This window comes from Ceratosolen solmsi, unplaced genomic scaffold, assembly GCF_000503995.2.
Source record: "Ceratosolen solmsi marchali unplaced genomic scaffold, CerSol_1.0 scaffold56, whole genome shotgun sequence".
NCBI lineage: Eukaryota > Metazoa > Arthropoda > Insecta > Hymenoptera > Agaonidae > Ceratosolen > Ceratosolen solmsi.
The window spans coordinates 1598107-1618107 of NW_011948425.1; the positions used below are offsets into that span (position 1 = coordinate 1598107).

Consider the following 20001-nt stretch of genomic DNA (forward strand, 5'->3'; position numbering starts at 1 on the left):
CACCACCACCACCACCACCACCACCACCACCACCACCACCACCACCACCACCACCACCACCACCACCACCGCTACCACCACCACCACTGCCGCCGCCTTGAAAAGTATCTCTGGAGTGTTTCGGTGGATAGACGAGGGTAAATAAGCCAGGAAAAGGAGGATCAACGTCGTGGTGCGTCTGCGGAACTCTGCCTCCGCTCGCTCTATAAGGCGGAGTGGTGGAACGACTGGCTAATATCGTAAAGCCGCAACGTGCTCTGATTAAACATTATGTGGCTTCGAGTATTTCTCACCACATACACCAGACATTTTTCGTACTTTCACGCTCTCGTTGGCTCCTTCTTTCATCTTTCCCGACTTTTATTTAACATTATTCGGCCAACGAAGCCGACAACTCGTTTCATAAAACAACATGTACTCGCCTCTTTGATATCGTAGCTTTTACAACATACCGTATTTTATTAATAGACAAAGCGCGCAATTCTCTACGGCTATCTGTAAATCAATAGCTGAGAGATAACAACATGCCCTTGCTTTAATATTAATAAGCGTGAGAGTGAGCGTGAGATGAGCGCTAAGCACATCATTCGCAAGTGAAAGTCAAAATTAAAATTAAAGAAACGATAAAGAAGAGTGGCAGCACATATTATACTTATGTATATGTAGTACAATAAATTTGAAAATACAGATCGTTTTATCGTTTGAAGAATTCTTAAATCATAATGTAACAAACACCTAAATATCAGCCTTCCGCTTCAAATTCATAAAGAATTCATAATTAAAAGGAGTTGTTTTATGTGGGAGATTTATATAATTATTAGACTTACTCTAAAATCCAATTATAGTTTCAAAACACAAAATTGCCGAAATAACCATATTAAAAATTGTCAAACTTTCTTTTTCACGAACATTATGCTGATATTATCGACAATGTTCAGAATTGTGCGCATGGAGAAGGAGTTTGTTCCCCGTCCCTCTGTTGCTCTTCCTCTCTCTCTCTTTCTTTCTCTCTCTCTCTCTCTCTCTCTCTCTCTCTCTCTCTCACTCTCTCAACCTTCGTCACATTAATTTTAATAAAAGAGCTCGTTCGCGCTCGATTACTTTTTAATAAGAGAGACTCGCGCTATCGAAGCCGACGTAGTAGCTCCGTGCGTCCAGCGCTCCATCCACTCACACCCTTAATTCGTGCTACGGATTATATGCGCACACGCACGCGCGTACGTCTTGCAAGTGCGTAGGTACTTGCTAGCGCGCACGTGTACGTTAATTTTAGGTACACCAATACAGTCTCCGTAATTTTCCTCTCGTTACATTTTTTCTCGTGGCTTCTCGTTTTTTCAGACTCTTCTTACTCCTCATCGTCCCCTGGCTCCTCAGGACGTGGCCGCTACAGCAGCCCGAACGTTTATTAGCAAAAAGAAAGACGGAAGCATTTGCATGTAACGACGCCGAGGGTGGTAGAAATATGGCGTGTCGGTGGAGCGAGAGAGAGAGAGAGAGAGAGTGAGAGAGAGAGAGAGTGAGAGTGAGAGAGTGAGAGCTATCCAGTGAGAGGGTGGGAGGGAGACCGCGCGAGCTGCGCTGGATCGTAATTAGAGCCTTGGGGTTCTATACGGCACGACTACGGGTAGAGCGATACGGTGTCGGGAGGGCTCTCGGGGCATCGTACCTTTCGACTATACGAGGGTTCACGCCCTCCCCATGCTCCTCCCCTTTGACGTTCACGCTCTGTCTCTTTCTATTCTTCTCCCTCTTTCACGGCCGACTTTGCCCTTCCGCTATTGTTCTCTGTCTGTTGCTAACGCGCGATACAAGCAAATTTTAGGAGAGATTTTTCAGGATATTTATTACGTTTGAGCTTTTCCTCCAGCTCGCTATCATCCAAATTGAATAAAAATTTGGAATTTATTAAGGAGTCCGAACTTTTAATCAATTGCTAATTCTTCTCATCTTAAAATCAGTATACTGTTAAAATGTATTTACTTATTGACGTACTCGTGAGCCGTAAGGTCAATACGAAGAGGTTAAATTATGTCCACTTTCTCCCTGTTTTAGAAATTTTAGAATATGCATAATGCGTTTAGTGTTGGTGTGCAACCTTGTACGAGCAAGAGACGCGCGATTAAAGAAGTTTCACGAAAAACCGTCGTACGATATTTCAATGTCATTTCGTTCACAATGTAGCTCGTCAAATTGAATAATAATTAAGTTATGCCATACTAGTCGGCATGTCGTTGTTAATATATAAAGCAAATTTATCGCACATAATGAATGTAAAAATGAGAGAGAGAGAGAGAGAGAGAGAGAAAGAAAAATACTATAACACTATATAACATAAATCAATCTTACCGCCAGTTAAATGGCAATAACAAATAGTTTTTGATAAACAAACCAGGCTTTTTATTATATTTATAACGCAATATTTCCGCAAAAATTTGTCCCATCTCTATAGCCATCTCTCTCTTACACCGACGTATCCTCTCCACCCCGCTCGCGCAAACGCTCCTCGTCTGTCCGATTCTCCCTCCATCTATCTTCGCCTATCTCCGCTTCTCTTTCCAATATCTCTAATGTCTTTTTGCTCTTTATCTTCGTATTTCTGTTCTCTACATCTCCGACTCGTCCCTTTTCATTCCAGCCTCCGCTTTCTGCCACTCTACCGCCCACGCAGAAAACACGAACGTAAAGAATAATGTCGCGCGAAGGGGGGCGGCTCAGTGTTGTCCAAAGCCATTTTAATATGTCATTCCCTTATTTTGGAATTAAAATTTAATCTGAGACGATGGGTGCCCCTCTCCCTCGGGTGGCCGCCTTCGGATTACATTTATTTTAGATTTGGCGCGGTGCCCAGTGTTGCCGACGACGCGGTGGTATCACTGCGAGAGTTACGCCTTCCCCCTCCACTACTGCTCTCATCGCGGAGACGCGCACGAACTCACAAACAACCCTGTTTCTTCTTTGACACGTCTCTGCGCAAAGAAGTTGCGCGTATAAAATTCTGAATGGATTCGATCTTACGGTGAAATATGTCCTCGACGTGACTCCTCTCGAGCATTCCTTTGGCAGCTACTCTTACCCCTAAAAAACGTTTCCCTTTAGCGTTATTTACGCCCAAGTCTCATTTTATTTCATCTCGGATATTTTACTTTTTTATATATTGGGATGGCTTTTATCCTCGTCGTAGAGGTCGTCATTCTATTTTAATTAAAGTCCGCGCAATGTGTCCTCTCCTATTGGCGTATCTTCGAATTTATTGGTTAAGTAAATTTTTGGACAAATCCTCCCGACCTCTTCGCTATTATCCCTAGCGACGATCACAGCAAATCTATGAGCAAAACTAAATTATAAAGAAAATCTGGAGCGCGCAGTGACGCAGTGGATAACGCAGCCAAATTAAATGGAAATAAATGCATCAGCTCTTTGGTATTTTGCGGTCTTACTCTGTGTTGCCAAAGTATTGTGTAGCGTTATTAATGGAAAATTATATAATAATTACATGTCGAGAAAAGGGATATTATATATTCATTTATTATAAAATCTTTATGTAGCGATATATTTATAAAAGCACTGACCCATTGATTTATAAAATCCCATCCATGCATTGAACGCTTTGCTAATTAGAATGTACTAAAAGATTATTTGAATATTTAGGATCAGGCATCATGTGCGTCACTTCAAGCTGCCGTTTGAATACGCAAATCTGATATGTTTGAAATTGAAGAGGCCTGCTGCTCCTTTATGATCTCTTAAGTTCCATTAATTCAAGTACTATCTTAGTTCTTCTTCTTCGTGTTGCTTTTTTTTTTTTTTTTTGTTTTTTTTTGACTTTGTTTTTTTATTGCATATGATTAATTAATACGATTCTTTGATATTCCGATGTTGTAAATATTTCGTCGTGCGTTACTTAAAACTCTATTATAATTTTATTATCGTGAATGAAACATTGGCTAATTAAAGAATTTCATTACACATTATTATCTATTATTCGTGATATTTGGAAGATTTATTTAGTTTCGAACAGCTCATACGTATAGTATTGTAACAATTATTACGTAAAAATATGTCTATCCGAATGTGAAGCAAACATTAGATATCGGTATCTTTCGCATATATTTGAAAACTTATTTGTGCCTATTGACGCGCGCGCGCGCGCGCGCGCACACACACACACACACACACGGGGGCGCGCGCGCGCCGACACGTGTACGAAAATGCGCAGAGAGAGAGAGAGAGAGAGAGAGAGAGAGAGAGAGTGGTTATATTTCGAATAAATAATTTTACGTCATCGGATATTTTGTCATCCTCTACAGTTTATTCTTGGAAAAGAAATTATTTTAATAAATAAATCTTTTTACAAGCAAGATGGTTTTATAATCAACGGTAAAGATTGCTCCAGTTAAAATTTAAGTATTGTCTCATAGTCGAGAAAGTGCTTGGTTACTTCAATTATAACAAAATACGTTCATACGAGTCCGAATGTGTTGAGAGCTCCTTAAAAACTCGACGACCTTGCGGCAGTTAATGACTGATCCTCCCTTTAAAAATAAATTTCTCCTTCTCGTTCATTCTCAAAAAAGTCGACAATATATGGCCTCTCTGGCTCACACGCAGCTCTCACTCTTTATCCTGCAGTCGACGCTTTAGGGAAGACTAAAATGGCTTTCGTGTCGTCTCGATATCTCTCTCTCGTCGCCCACTTCCCCCGGCGCTATGGCTTCGCCTCACTTCACTTCTCAAGGCGCTGGTATAAATTCTATTCTCTATCTTCGTCTCGCCTCTCCCCAGGCTCCTACAATTTTGCAAAAGATTAGAGCTTATTGCGAAAAATGCCTACGCGAGAGCATGACAGTTGCTTTATGTGCAAGAGCTGACGTATATTTGCACGTTGGCGCGTGTTTGTGCAGTTTCACCCGTTCCACTGGCGCTCTTACGTATGCGATGGCATCTTGAGAAAACCTTTATAAACCGACGTGGCCAATAAATAATTTGAAAATCAACCCACTGCGTATTGTCGATTATATTTCGTTAATTTTCAAAGATTTTCAAACCCGGAAGGACTTATTATTTATTCGCATTAATTCGTATTAATCGAGCTGCCAAAGTCTGAGTGCCATTCTATTTTTAAACGCTCGTGTTTTATATAAAGATAGAGCTAGCTCACTGATTTTCAGCAATATAATCAATCCTATGTTTGCATTGCCTAAAGGAAAACCTGCATTTGATTGAAGCTCGATCCTTGTGCTTTTTAATCCGATCCATCGTTTAATAATCAAATCATCATTAAACGGCCAAATGCAATTCAATATTATAATAACATGTATTAACGAGATTCAATGCTATTCTTATGAACTGAAAATATATTAAACTGTAAATCGCCTAATAATAAGTAGTGCATTAAGTAGGCTTGGCAACAAACATTTAAAAACTAATTTAGCTTTGTACAGTTTTTTTCTTCTTTTTTTTTTTTAAATATAAGACCGAACTCTATCGAAAATATCATCTATAAAGAAAAATAATGCACTCATAATGTGTATGGAATTTTCAACCGTAATTTGAACATAAAAATTTTAGCACACATGTTTCATCTCAATTTCGAACATAAAACGAGCGTTTAAGACTAAAATTACGTTCAACTCAATACACATGGTGAATCGCGCCCATGTGTTTCTGAATTCTTGACTTGCTTTGCCATCGCGAAACACCGAGTATGCCGTGCCCATCGCTTAAAAACTTGAAAAATTTGCAGTAAAGTTGCTGATAAAGTGAAAATTGCATACCTAAATATTACATACATATAATCCACGTATATATTTGCAGATGAGCGTAACCGTAGCGATTGCAGGGTGACGCGTTTCTATGAGTGCGCGCGCACACCTGTGTAAAATAACAAATATAATTTGGCTTAAGAAATGCTGATATTATTCAATTTAAAAGCATTTACATGTGACTAACTCTTGGTCCTCACTTTACTCTGTGAAGATCAATATTTTTAAGATAAGTTTAATAGCAAAGTACAGCGCAATCGTAAATTTTTAAACAGTTTTTCTTTTCTTTTTCTTGTTTTCTCATTTTTTTTAATTTTTTAATACCACGGCTAAACTTTTAGATGGTCGTTACGATCGAACGGAGAAGTAATTTCATAGTGAAACCTGAAAGTAAAGCTAAAAGTATTAAAAATATTATTGAATTTGCTCTTACAACTTATCTTACGAATTTTCATCGCAACGTCAAGGCGACTACTTCAACCATCACAATATCCTCCGTGCATAGTAGTAAATAAAAAACGTTGCGTATCTTCAACATCGAAATAATTGCGCTTTAAAAGTGCAGTGAGAGCATCTCACTCTCCTTTGTATCTCGAAATTAAGTTCCCTCCCAATATTGCAAGAGGAAAAAAGAAAGTGGCGGGAGAGTGGTTGGGGCGGGAGGAGGAGGCGGTGGTGGAGGAGGTGGAGTAGGACGAGGAGGAGGACGACGACAAAAGGAAGGAGTAAAATTCGCAAATTATTTACAATAACGGCGAGTGGCAATTTTCGACGCCGAGTGCTCGTTGCCATGGGCCACAAGTGTATCGTTGCGAATTTCGGACACGGCAACGCCAGGCTACCGTCAGCGTATTAACTTTTTGCGGGACGGATAATGGATTACGGGCTCGTAGGCTCAGCCCGGGAACAATGGTGGGGCTGACGAAAGCGAGAAGAAGAAGTCTATATATATATATATATATAAATATCCCTCAACCTCACCCCCTCTTCACCGGGCCGACGCCATCCATCCTCGTTGGAATCCTACATTAGCGCTCGATGGCCGCCGGTGCAGGAAGGCTCTCGAGAGCTCCTCGAGGGCCGTGCACCAGCGGTGGCTCACAACGTCAGCTGTCCGTATTATACGAACCTGGAATGAGCTGTCCAACCAATCAGGATTTAAGCCTATTGCGAGGCGCGATGGTCCCTCGGATGGCGCGCCGCCGAACCTGCACCGTACATCAGTCTGTCTCTGTCTCTGGCCTGCCTCTCTGTTCTACGTGCCTGCTGCTGCCGTATCGCGACGGCTTCCTTTTTCGCGAAATCGTTTTCACGAATGATAGACTGTTGATGAAATGCGGAATTGGTGTTGTTTAAATTTTTCTGACAGCGACAGATGCGTCTGCATGCCTTGATTTTCGTTTGAATTTTTTGGCATTTACTTTCTTTTTCTTTGCCACTTCTTCTCCCTACATTGTCCTGTTGAGTATATGAGCTGCTTACGGTAAAAGAAGCGTTCCGGTACAAAATACAGTGGAGATAAATAGTTAACTCCGAAGCTGAGCTTATTAAAAAATTGGCAAACGTACGGAATTCGTATTTAAGAAAATATTTACGACGAGTTTTATTTGTATTTTTGTTTTGTTTTTGTTTTGTTTGTTTATTATGTATTTGGCTATTGTGTGTATAGGTTACGGGGTAGGTAAGGTTTTTGTTAAGAAGTTTTACGATAATACCCGGCACTTACAAGTGCAATTACACAATAATTAAATTGCTTAACAACGCGGTGAAATTATAATAATTTTCATTATTACTAATGGAGATCCGGGCGTAAGAAAATTTCGTCGAAAAAATACCAAAATACTGTTCACATAATGAACAATATTGTTGTTTGTAATGTCAATTTCTTCTACGATATTCCGGCTTGATTGAATAAAGCGAAATATTTATAAACTATTGGCTGGATAGCGAATAAGTGGTGGTTTGACGGCGTCGGTATCTTTCTCCCAAAAGAAAGTTATCGCGCACACGTGGGATGTTATCGGTATATTCGCACGCAATTAACGTCTCGTTTTATACTCCGCTTGACGAAACATCGCATTTACGACTTGATTTATCGTCATTACGCACATAATGCACGCGCGTGCACCGCTTATAAAATGACCTTACTTTTCGAATTTTCCTTTTCCTTTTTCTTTTTCAGTTGGCCAACGATCGTATATGGAACGCTAGACGCTACCCTCAAAATTCACCCGCACAGTTAATTATCTGTAAATCAAAGTACTCAAATATTACATCGTTCCTGTAATTTTTACGCAGTATCTTATGTACCGCGAATGCAAGAAAATGGCCTTACTTACACTATTTGCAAGAAGCGTCGTTAACAAGCAGCCATATGGTTCTCTTCTTGACACATACGCTCACACGTACTTGAGCAAATGTAATAAATTGCATCTCGACAGGCGTTTCACAAATTGAAGAAACCTATTTCTCTCGACTCGACTTCTTCACCGTCTCTCTCTCTCTCTCTCCTTCTCTCTCTCTCTCTCTCTCTCTATCTTTCTCTCTATCTTCTATAAGCCGTCCTTTTTTGTTTTCTGCGATAAAAGGGGAAGAATATAAAAGGTCGTGCCGTAGAAAAGCTCGGCGTCGCTTCTCTTTGTTCGGCACTTTTTCATTCATAAATATCTGAAAACTGCTTAATTTTGCGACGGGCGAATCTGCTGCTCTTGACGCTGCTAGCTAAGGCGAATAAAAGCTCCGAGCGTCTGAAAAATGGTGAAAGCTCTTACGTGTGCGCAACCTCTTCGAGAAAGAAGATAGAAAATAGAATATATATATATATATATATATATATATATATATAGAGAGAGAGAGAGAGAGAGAGAGAGAGAGAGAGAAACGGAGATTGGATAGCGAAGATGGATATATGGGGGAAAGAAGAGGGAGCAAAAGAGATAAGACACGCTTGAGAATGAGAGCGAACGATAATTTCCAGAATAGACGGGAAATTAACGGGAGTGAAATAAGGAGGGTGGAGATAGAAATGTAGAAGAGAATGTTCGAATAAAGTGCGAAAAATTGACGTTGGAACAAAAGACTGGAAATTGAGGTAGAACGTGTGGGCGTGTATGCGTGCGTGTGTGCGTGCATTGGATTTGATATGAAAGAATCGAAAGAAAAAATGTATTACCAAATATTGAGCTTCTGTCATATATTTCATGGAGATAGGAAGATATTATTTAAAAGAAATTCAGGGCTTATTAACATTTTCAATATTTTCACTGGTATTGTTAAAAGAGATATAAAATAATTAGTTTATACTTAGACTTTAAGTATTATATTACATATTATAAACATAGATAAATTTCTTCAGTATACTAAAGCAATTCTCCACTTAACATTATACAATAAAGAATACAAAATTGATGTAGAATTATACAAATCGAATTCTTTTATCTTTGATTATTTAATTTATCCTCCTAACAGTTTTCCGCTCGTAAAACACAGCAAACTCATTAACATTACAAAATTCCGTAGTGTTTTGAATATGTACGTACATGAAAAGTGATTTGATGTTATCTAATTAAATTAGCACAAAAACAATGCTGAATCTTTTCATTGAAATGTTTAAGAATACATGATCAGCATTTGTAACGTTTTATTCTTTTGCGTAAAACATAAAAAACCAATTTATAGAATTACAATTTTTTATTTTAATTAAATATTGCACGGCGATATTATAGTTAAAATAAATCATGTAGAATTGAATTTTAATCGATGAATTTTCCATGTTAAAAAAAAAACCAGTAAAATGATTTTCTTTTTGTTTTTCAACAGACACGAAATCTCCCTGCACATATTCTCAACGTCTATCTCTCTTTGTCCGCTTGTTCCTTAGCTCCCCCTTTCTATCGCAATTCTCTCTCCTCCCTTCCCCGTCCCCGTCAACTTCCGGATAGTATTAAATATGCCTCTTAAAACGTTAACAGTTTATAAATAAGCATTTAGAAATAGGATTTATTTGTAAATTTTCTTATGGACAGGTACCGATGCATTCGGGAAAGATGCCACAGTAAACAAATCTCGCGTACTAGGAAATCGTAAAGAGTTCGACGACGCCAAAGAATAGGTCTCTGTGACTCGGTGTACAATCGCCAATAAATAATGAACTTTCTTCCTTTTCTCGTAGTCGTCAAGCGCACACATCTATTTATAACGAGAACGGAAGAGACGCGGAAAGACATGTACGTCACCACGTATAATGTCACATTTTACTCCCGTGTCACTCGATTCTCTCTGGTCTGTGAGTGGTCCGAGTTTGCATGAATTTTGGATGGGAGGATTGTAATGTAGGTTAGATTATTAGAAAAATGTTGACAATCGCCTTACATTATTCTTATCGTTGGGGCTTTCTTCATCCCGTTATGCTTCCCGTCATTTCACTATTTTCTTCTCTCATGTTCCGTCGCTTGATAGAAAATGCCTTTGAGTATTTAAACGCGAGCTGCGATAGATAAGTTAAATCGACCGCAATAAAATGTCAGTGTAAATGGTTGGATCGGCCTTAAACGGCCGTTAAAATCAAGTTATTGTTTTCAACGAAGAAATGTGCGCAATGCTGCTCAACATCGAAAGAAGCCCAATACATAGCTGCATACATAGAGATAGAATAGAGCGAGAGAGAGAGAGAGAGAGAGAGAGAGAGAGAGTGAGAGAGGGAGGACGACAGACAGACAGACAGACAGACAGAGATGAAAGGAATGAAAAGAGCAAGAGAACGGAAATCGTGATAGAGATAGAGCGAGAGTGAGAGATAAAGTGGAGGGTGGGAGCGGGTCGCGAGGAGAGGCCTGGGGGGGGGGGGGTGAGAAGAGAGATAGCCGAGCCAAAATCCGGATGAGGGCCGCGGGCGTTGTTGACATTTAATCACCTCAGCGAGATTTATGGGAAGGATCTAGCTATATGAACTCTCGAGGCTCTCTTCGGTATGTGTATGCGACAAAACTCGCGAGCGAGGCGAGCTGATCGGCTAAGCGAAAACTCGCGATCCGTCGGGTCCATTTCCATTAACTGCCACTTGCAGGCCCTCGGAATATTATGGTGGGTGTGTTGCTCGAGCGAATAAAATTCTCCTTTTGTTCGGTGCAAAAAGTAGAGGTGGGTGATCAGTTCTTTTGGATATTTTTTTCAGACGCCACCCAGAATATAAAACGAGACGTACAAAAGTCGAGTCAAATGCATCGGCCGGACGCCTTCTCCAAATGGAAATAATGCGCGATCGATAATGCAAAAGTTAACTCCTAGCGATACTCATGGTGGAAAATTGATTATTAATCCGACTTATCATGCTCTACGTGGATTATTAATTATTATTTTTACCAACAACTAAATTCATTTCGAATGAAAATTATTTATTTTCTGCCTGAGTTATCAGCATTGCGTGCCTTTAACGGTACATTTAATTATGACATTAATTGATGAACGTCTACTTTATTTTAATGTTGTATATGAGAACAGTGCTTTATTGGTAATGAAAAATAAAGTATTTGGAAAGAATGACATTTGTTCCGTTGAAGCAACTTGAAAATATGTAAATGCGCGCTTAACGATTTAACGGTTTATTTATTTATTACATAAGAGTCGCGAGCACGAAATACATCGTTTAAAAATAATGACCGTGTAACTTGGTTACATTCTCAATATCTTTCAAATACTTTCGTAAACTAATTTTACCAACAATAACGACAACGACAACAACAATAATAACACTGATAACGACAATTATAATTGTAGTAAATAATAATAGTAATAGTAATAGTAATGGTAATAGTAATAGTAGCAGTAATAATGATGATTAATAATAATATTAATTCGTACGTAAATTGACGAAATCGGATAAATTACAATTGCATGTATTTTGATTCATAAATAAATGTCTATTGGTACACGTTGCCATGCTGAATATATATGTCGACAAAGAATTTAAAATCGGCAATCGTAATCTATTCTTAAGAGAAACTTTGCCTTAAATATTTAAAATTATAATGAGACTGGCTAAATGTATAAATGTTATTTTACTTTTCGTCTTTTTTGTTGTTTATCAATCTATCGAAGGGTATTGTAGACAGCATATAATAAAGAAAATTATAAGCTCGTTGAAATAACCATTATGTTTACGTAAGTTGAAAATTGAAAACTTTCTGATTGACGCTGCAATTACTTATAGCCAGACATTAAAATATTAGATTAAATATTATTGAGTAAAAGGTTTTGCGATTATGATTGGCAATTTCGCGATTAACTTCAATAAATAATATATTAAGGCCTCGGTAAATCATAAAACTCGAAACTAAATGATTATGTAAAACAAAATTGAAAGAGTAAAGCTTAAAGCGTAAAAATAGTAGTAAAACTAAAAGATTAAACAAATGTAAAAACTGTTAGGGTATGATGAATCCTTAGTGCAAGTCTCAACGTGAAAATAGACTTTTCACAAATGTCAAAGCGATACTATTTTTCCAATATTTTTAATTTCAGCGCATCATATTAGCATACTTGAAAAAGTATTTGCGTCATAAAGCATAGGGGAAAAAAGAAGAAAGCGCCCTATAACTTGAAAATAATAAAACGAAGATAATCGAGGCATTTAAAAAGAAAAAAAAATCTAATATATATATATATATATATATATATATATATATGCAAATGAAAAGGATTCTCCATACATAATTTGGGCTACATTGGTGGAGAGGTCGAGAGGTAGAGACACAGATAGAGATAGAGTGATAGAGAGAGATAGAGAGAGATAGAGAGAGATAGAGAGAGAGAGAGAGAGAGAGAGAGAGAGAAGGATAGAGCGTGAGCGCGAGCGGGACGAAGCGAGTGGAGCGAGGAGAGAATAGTGCTCTTCGAGTCGTTTGGTGGCGGGCGGGGGGCCGGGAAGAGTGGGATAAAGTTGCGGGTTAGGAGGGAGAAAAAGGAAGCAATGGCATGTTGACGATCGCCGCGCCATGCTTATCGAAAAAAAAAAAAAAAAAAAAAAATCGGAAGGGGGCCTGGCTGAGTTTGGCATTAAGAGTCTTGGCCGGGATTTATTGCCTTCTCCACGCACACGGGCGTAGTAAGCGCACTCCGGATCAACGGAGCAAAGTTTGCAACGCCGGAGTTAGGCTCGGTGAGGAGTTCCGGAGTGAGGCGCTGCCCGGCCCTCGAGTGTCACCTAGCGACGGCGACGGCGACGGTGTCGCCTCCACAGGATCGCCAAACTTTCCCTAATATCAGCCGCCTCGCCCTCGTCGTAGGCCCGCGTGTTCCGGGCTTGGTTATTAAACTTAATATACGGCCGCAATTAGCAGCAGCAGACACGCCGCGTAGTAAAGTGTCGCACGCCCTGACTCTGGTCCCCTGCCACATTGCGCGCCTCCTTCATTTTGTTAAAGTTGATTGTTTTGTCACGCGACTCGGGCCAAATCTTAATGCGCCCGCGGTTACTGCATTAACGTTCCTTTCCGTCACGCTTCTCCGCAGATTTCGATCCGCTCCCTTCTCCTCCATTATTTTTAACACTTTTATCGATTCTCGTTCGAGGGAATCATCTTTGCATTACATTTTTGGGGCGTTATGATATTTTCGGCGGCTCGAGACTTTAAAGCTTTTAATTTCGTGAATCCTTAATGGCGGATTACGGCACAGCGAAGGGCTTGAGGTTAAATCATGCCGATCCGATCGTCCAGTCGAATTTTATTAAGATTGCTTTAACGATTATTGTAGTTTGTCGTTCGTAGGTGTACTCTGTGAAATATAGAAGATATCGTTGAAGTTTACAGGAGAGTTGGATTAAATTTTCATGATATTAATCCAAGTTTGAGGAGTTGCTTGTATTTAATTATGTATGATCGAATGATCGGCGCCGAGGACAATTAAATGTGGAATTTTAGGATATTTAAGATAATGTTGCTGTTAATTTTTCGTTAATTGTCGTGTTTGTTGAGTGTCCTGAACGGTCATCCTTTAAATCTATCTATCATTCCATTAATCAAAGAAAAATGACGAGACTACATACAACGCCACTTTATTAAATTATTTTGTCTTTTATTTTCTCTTATGGTCTCGCTATTGCCGAGTTCGTTGTTCGCGTAGCAGACAATTTTCTAAACATTGAGAATAATCATAGTGGGGAGGGAGTAGCGTCGAAGGTGGCTTTATTCATTACCGACAGAACGTTAACGTATGTTAACGTAATGACTAATTAAACCTCGCAACTTCGATAAACGAACAGTCCGGTAAGATGAAAACAAGACGGACTATTTGAGTTATCGATGATTATTATAGAAATTTCTTGGAAAATCAACTTGGTTCTATCGCCATGTAAATTAGTGACATAAAAAAAGCTTACGGAGTTTTATTTAAAAAAAAAAAAAAAAAAAAAATACCACGTCGCATGATACTTGCTTACGTTATAATTTAAAAACAAGACGAAATAAAAAACGAAAAAAGAAAAAGAAAAAGAAAAAGATAGACAAAAAAAAAAAATTATAAGCGTTGAGCTACGTGGATTTAATGTTAATGATATGGTTATCATAAAAATTGTGCACGGATCGAGTGGTACGTAATTAATGAATTTTCAAAAAGTCGAATACGAAGAAGAGCTAAAGGTCTAGTAATTTCTCTTTCTCTCTCTCTCTCTCTCTCTCTCTCTCTCTCTCTCTCTCTCCCTCTGTCCATTACTTACTTATTTCCCTCTATTTATCCAGGAATAATCTATTTGCGTCGCACGCGGACTTTACTTCCATTTTACGCGCACCGCCTGAAATATCGCTATAAAATTTTCATCTACAATTTACTTCGCGACATCTTTCACATTTTCCCCTAAAAGGCCTATTGCCAGTTTATACAACGCTGCTCGATAATATCGATAAATAATTGACGAAAGTCGTATTGCGAAACGTCAGTGCGAAAATCGCCATAACCGTCGCCGGCAATTTAACGCGCTCGATCCCGACTAAGCGGCCATTCAACAAATCGTCCCCGCCAATAAACACGAAGAGAATGGGAAAAGTCCTCGATAGGAAAAGGACGATTGGCAGAGCAATTTTATCGAAATTTAGCTTATAATTTTACGAGCCGCGATCCAGGCATAAGCCCATTGTATATCGAACAAACGTCTCTTTATTTAAATTCCAAACAGTCGAGAGAGGAGAGGAGGAGGATTGGCTGGTACAATACGCTTTTATATCTATTGGAGGCTCGATGGAGGCGGCTGAATAGATTGTATCGTCGGACCAGCAGTCACGGGAGTTGTTGCATAATTAATCTTCGCATAGAAATTATTGCCACAGCGCGCTCCTTTTAATAGGTCGTCGTCGTCGTCGTCGTCGTCGTCGTCGTCGTCGTCGTCGTCGTCGAAGAAGAAGAAGAAAAGAAGAAAAATTTACTCGTTCTCTTCGACTCCACTCGGATTTGACTCTCCACTCCACTCTAACCGTCTTTGGGCTAATTCTTCGAGTTTTTCCACCCTCCTTTCTTATCTTTTCCTTTATTTGTTGTTGTTGTTGTTGTTGTTGTTGTTGTTGTTGTTGTTGTTTTTACTACTGTTGTTGTCGCTGTCGTTTTGTTTTTTATTGTATTGTTTTTAATGACTGTTCGTATTTCCAAATCGATTCGATAATAGGGGAGGAAAACGAAGAAGACGAGGACTATTTATGGGACGTGCCACTAACGCGCCCCTCCGCCACCTTTTTAGAAATTGCGTGTTGCGCGGCATTGAAGAACGCGCCGAAAAAGCAGGGAACTCTACTGTTTCCGTATTTTCCGTGAATACGCAAGTATTGTTGCGTATATATTGGGGCGCGGGGTGAGGGACGATGGGTGAGCTTGTGGACATGCGCCTGACTGTGCGTGCGTACACTCAGTCTCGTACAAGGGACGAGGGAGAGCAAGATTTTGCTGGAACACCGCGCGTGTAAGAGACCGTCAGCAGGATGAAATGGTCTCCCCTCCGGTTGCCAAGGTAACCCACGGTCCACCCTTCGCTTCGCCCCCTAGGCTATACAAAAGAGCGCACCCACACACATGCGCACAAGTACGCGACACATGGCCGGCTTTTCCGCTGACGCCTTCGTAGGGATGCACGCACACGTGGTGGAATCGAGCGTCGCGAGGGAGAGGTGTATCGAATGCGTAAATGTGCTACTCCATCTTCGTCTCTCTCTCTCTCTCTCTCTCTATGTCCGCGCGCGCGTAAGCTTGCGCCGCGTGTATTGAAACAGCCATGTTGAATTCAATATTGGCATTCCCGACATTCCACGGGATTTTCTCCTCGATTTCGGACATTGTATACTACAATGCGCATTCGGTTGCCTTTCTATACACCTGTGTGTATGATGTGCGCGCCACCCCCGTTTCGGGGCACTTTTTCTCCTCCTCTCGCGGCCGCTCTTATCTCCATGGGGTGTTATAATGTTTGCATGTGCGGGTGGTTGCAATGCTTTCAGGACGATTATTTATTGCAGACGTTATGTGTGTACGAGCGTAGCATTCGACAAGGAAGGGAGAGGCCTCTAAGGCTTTATGGATTTTCGATTTTTAAAATTACGTCCAGACTTTCACATTGTTGTTGTTGATGTTGTTTATTTTTATTTATTTTTCTGTTGATATGTTTTTTGTTCTTATATTTTTTTCATGTTATCCTATGTCTCTCTATCTTTGTCTTCTTCCCCCCTCCCCCTCCCCCTCCCCCATTTCATTCTATTTTTTTGATTTGACGTGACTGCAGGAGTGAAAAGCGTGTGTTATGTTATGGGCGTTTGAAGGGAAAATCGGATCCAACTTTGTTGATCCGGAAATTCAATTATAGTTCGTAAAGAATCATTCTAGTGTGAAAATTATGTTGCTTAACGCAGATTTCATAACTCCGGAAGATTTCAAGGATTTTCAGATTACGCGTGAAACGATACATGGCTCATTTTTCATTTCGATCCTCCTCTCCCTCTCTCACACACACTTCCTCTTCTCTGTCGCTCTCTCTCTCTCTCTCTCTCTCTCTCTCTCTGGCTCTCTCAATTCAGTACGAGCAAACGGCTTTGCAAATTTATGTTAATGCTGCTCGGGTTGATGCAGACATCGTAAATTAAAATTTTTATTAAAGTAAAAATTTATAAATATCTGACTTTTTATCCTCGCTGCTCGGCGAAATCAAATCTTAAAATCGGAATCATGCATTTTCGTATTCCGATGAATTATTATATGTCATAATTTTATTAAGTCGGCTGACCGCTTCTCTCTATTTCATGTAATTTTTCTATCGGCTTCCCCATTTACTTGGGAGTCGAATACGTTGCGCAAACATTTTTTAATAATTTACAATTATCACTCCGCCTTATTGCTTATTAAAAACGTAATTTAGTATCGAATAATTGTGTTCCAACAAGTGTTTAGGGCCCATATAAGACACCTAACCGACGATATAATCGCGCAGCATACGTAAAAAGTCCGAAAATCAATTGTCACTTTAACAGATGATTTAAGCGATACTAATTGACGAAGCAGTTGTGATTTTAGTAGCTCAAACGGGTCAAAATATTGCTAATATTGCTTGATGTTAAACTGCCACGGCATAAATAACAGTCAGCGACTCTTTGACATTTACGAACTTGGAAGTCATCGTTTTGAGTGACTATGCGTAACGCGCGCTCCCCCTGAAGTAATACCTGAGTCAAGTCTTACATCTACCTGCGCGGGAGTATCCCACGGCTTGGCATTTCGATAACTATTACTAACCAAACACCATAAAATAGTTCCTGGACTCGGTCGTACCCCGCGTTTACGACTTTGGCTTGTGCGTCTGCCTCGCTGCTCGGTGAAAGTCAGGGCCGTACTGGCTTGTCCAACTAGGAATTTCTCTACGAGAGAAAGGGTTTTTGTTCCTCGGCTTTTTTACCGTATCAGTGTGTGCGTGCGTGTGTGCCGCTTGTGCGGGAAAAAAAGTGACGGCCCACCGAAAGGCACTGTCAAAGAAAACTTTCTTTTTTTACCTCCGATGGTCCTTTCTCTTTTCTGCAATGAGCTGCAGTACGCAACCCTCCTGTAATAAATTGACCATTCGAAATAGCGCGCGACTACTACTAATACTACCTCCTCTTTGTCGAGGAAGAATATAATGTGGAATATGGTGAAATTGGTTGTGGCGGGAGGGAGGGAGGGGGGATACTAATTTTATACTATTACTACAGTCAGAATTATTATTGTGCCGTTGCTTTAATCGTTAACTCAAATAAAATGATTCAGTTTTATAGCTGCCGTAGTTGTAGCTAATTTCCTACAGTTGCCGAATTCTTTATCTCTTCTATTTCATTCCATTTATTTATTCTATTCCAGCTTCTTTATCTCTTTCTATTTTATCCAACAAATATACAATTAATGGAAACGAAGAATAAGTTGATTTTTATGCACAATATCGTTCAGGAATATATTTACTTAGTCACAAACAAGGGAAATACTTCAGATTTCATTTGCACAAATCGATGTAAGTGCAACGAATGTTAAAAGTTTAAACCGAATACTAAATATTATTTTCATCATCTTTATCCTCTTGATCAATTATAAGTATCATAAATTTATAAATTTGTGAGACTACGTTAAATAGGAATGTAATCTCAAAGTTGAGCGTATGTTAATATTAACGGGCACATTAGCTTATAAACATACCCCTGTCTCGATAAATATCAAGATTTATAATATCCTATACGTCACATTAATAGTTGTCGTATTTATTTTAATAAACATTTATGATTAAATATTGCCGAAAACATCGAATTTTAATGAGGTTTTTCATTAGATTTTCAGTTTGAAATTTAAGAATCCTAATAATTGCAGTAAAACATACCGCGCCATAGCCTTTGAGAAGCTAGCAAGGCGTGAAAATTGATGAAAAAAAAATATTAATTTTGGTTAATCATAAAATACAAAATTGCTAACGAGATCCACATGAAGATATATGATAATAACAATACTCAATAACAATAACAATGCTAACGATAATAACGATAATAATGATAATAACGATAATAACGATAATAACGATAATAACGATAATAATGATAATAATGATAATAATGATAATAATGATAATAATGATAATAATGATAATAATGATAATAACGAGACGTAGTAGTGCTCAAGATCATGATAAGGAGAAGAGTGCGACCGAGGCTTGAAGCCCTAGTAGCCCATTATTTAATGTCAGGGATATTTATCGGATTAATCACAATATTCCAATTTAATGAAAGCCCCGTCTCGCTTTGCTTGCAGGTCCGAACGGTTGCCCGCGACGTCGAGGCCGCCAGACCTACACCCGCTTCCAAACCCTCGAGCTCGAGAAGGAGTTCCACTTCAATCACTACCTGACGAGACGGCGACGAATCGAGATCGCGCACGCGCTCTGCCTCACCGAACGCCAAATCAAGATCTGGTTCCAGAACCGGCGGATGAAGCTGAAGAAGGAGCTACGGGCCGTAAAGGAGATAAACGAGCAGGCGCGCCGCGAGCGCGAGGAGCAGGACATGATGAAGAAGCAGCAGGCCGAGAAGCAGGCGAAGATGCAGCAGGAGCAGCAAAATGCACTCCAGCAGCAGCACGCCCAGCAACAGCAGCAGCAGCAGCAGCAGCAGCAGCAGCAACAGCAGCACCACAGCGTCGCGGGCCTCGACAAGGCCCAGAGCGATCTGCTCAAGGCCGTGAGCAAGGTGCCGACATAGGATAGCCTCCTGGGCCGCCTTTATCTGTCGTAGGTGTCGTGGACGGACCGCGAGTCGACAAGGGCGGAACCCCCGGCGGCCCAGCACCTCGCGTCCCAGCAGGTTCGTCCGGACGCCGCGCGACTACGTACTTACTTAGAGGCCGCTCATACGAAACTGGCCGGCGAAGCGGCCACGAGGACGACCCGGCCTTCACCACCGCTGCAATCCTCCGCCTCCCAGCAGCCACTCCTCCCACGCAATTGCACACAGACTGATGGCCCCTAGGATTTTGTTAATTTGTAAAAGGGAGAGCGCCGATGGTACCCCGTCTCACACTGAACCCCTCCCCGACCGTACCCCGAGAGTGCCGGGACATCGCCAAGACACGGAGGCATCGTAGCGCACGCAAGACCGTGTGTCGCGTGTGCGGCATCGTAGGCGTCGCTCCAAAGCGACGATGCCGACTCATCGATGAAGGATGCCGACGTGTTGGATCGCAATAAGACTTACACGGCAAT

The 20001-nt window shown here is 40.3% G+C and overlaps 1 protein-coding gene across 2 annotated transcripts in view; it reads left to right on the plus strand.

The window, feature by feature from the left end:
• Nucleotides 1-19939, plus strand: part of LOC105362800 (homeobox protein abdominal-A homolog) — a 47345-nt gene extending 27406 nt beyond the window's left edge. For both annotated transcript variants that reach the window (XM_011500290.1, XM_011500291.1), the window contains one exon: nucleotides 19056-19939. In XM_011500290.1, coding sequence (XP_011498592.1) covers nucleotides 19056-19501 — 446 coding nt within the window. In that variant the 3' untranslated portion in view covers nucleotides 19502-19939. The remainder of the gene's footprint in view (nucleotides 1-19055) is intronic.
• The last annotated feature ends 62 nt before the right edge of the window (nucleotides 19940-20001 follow it).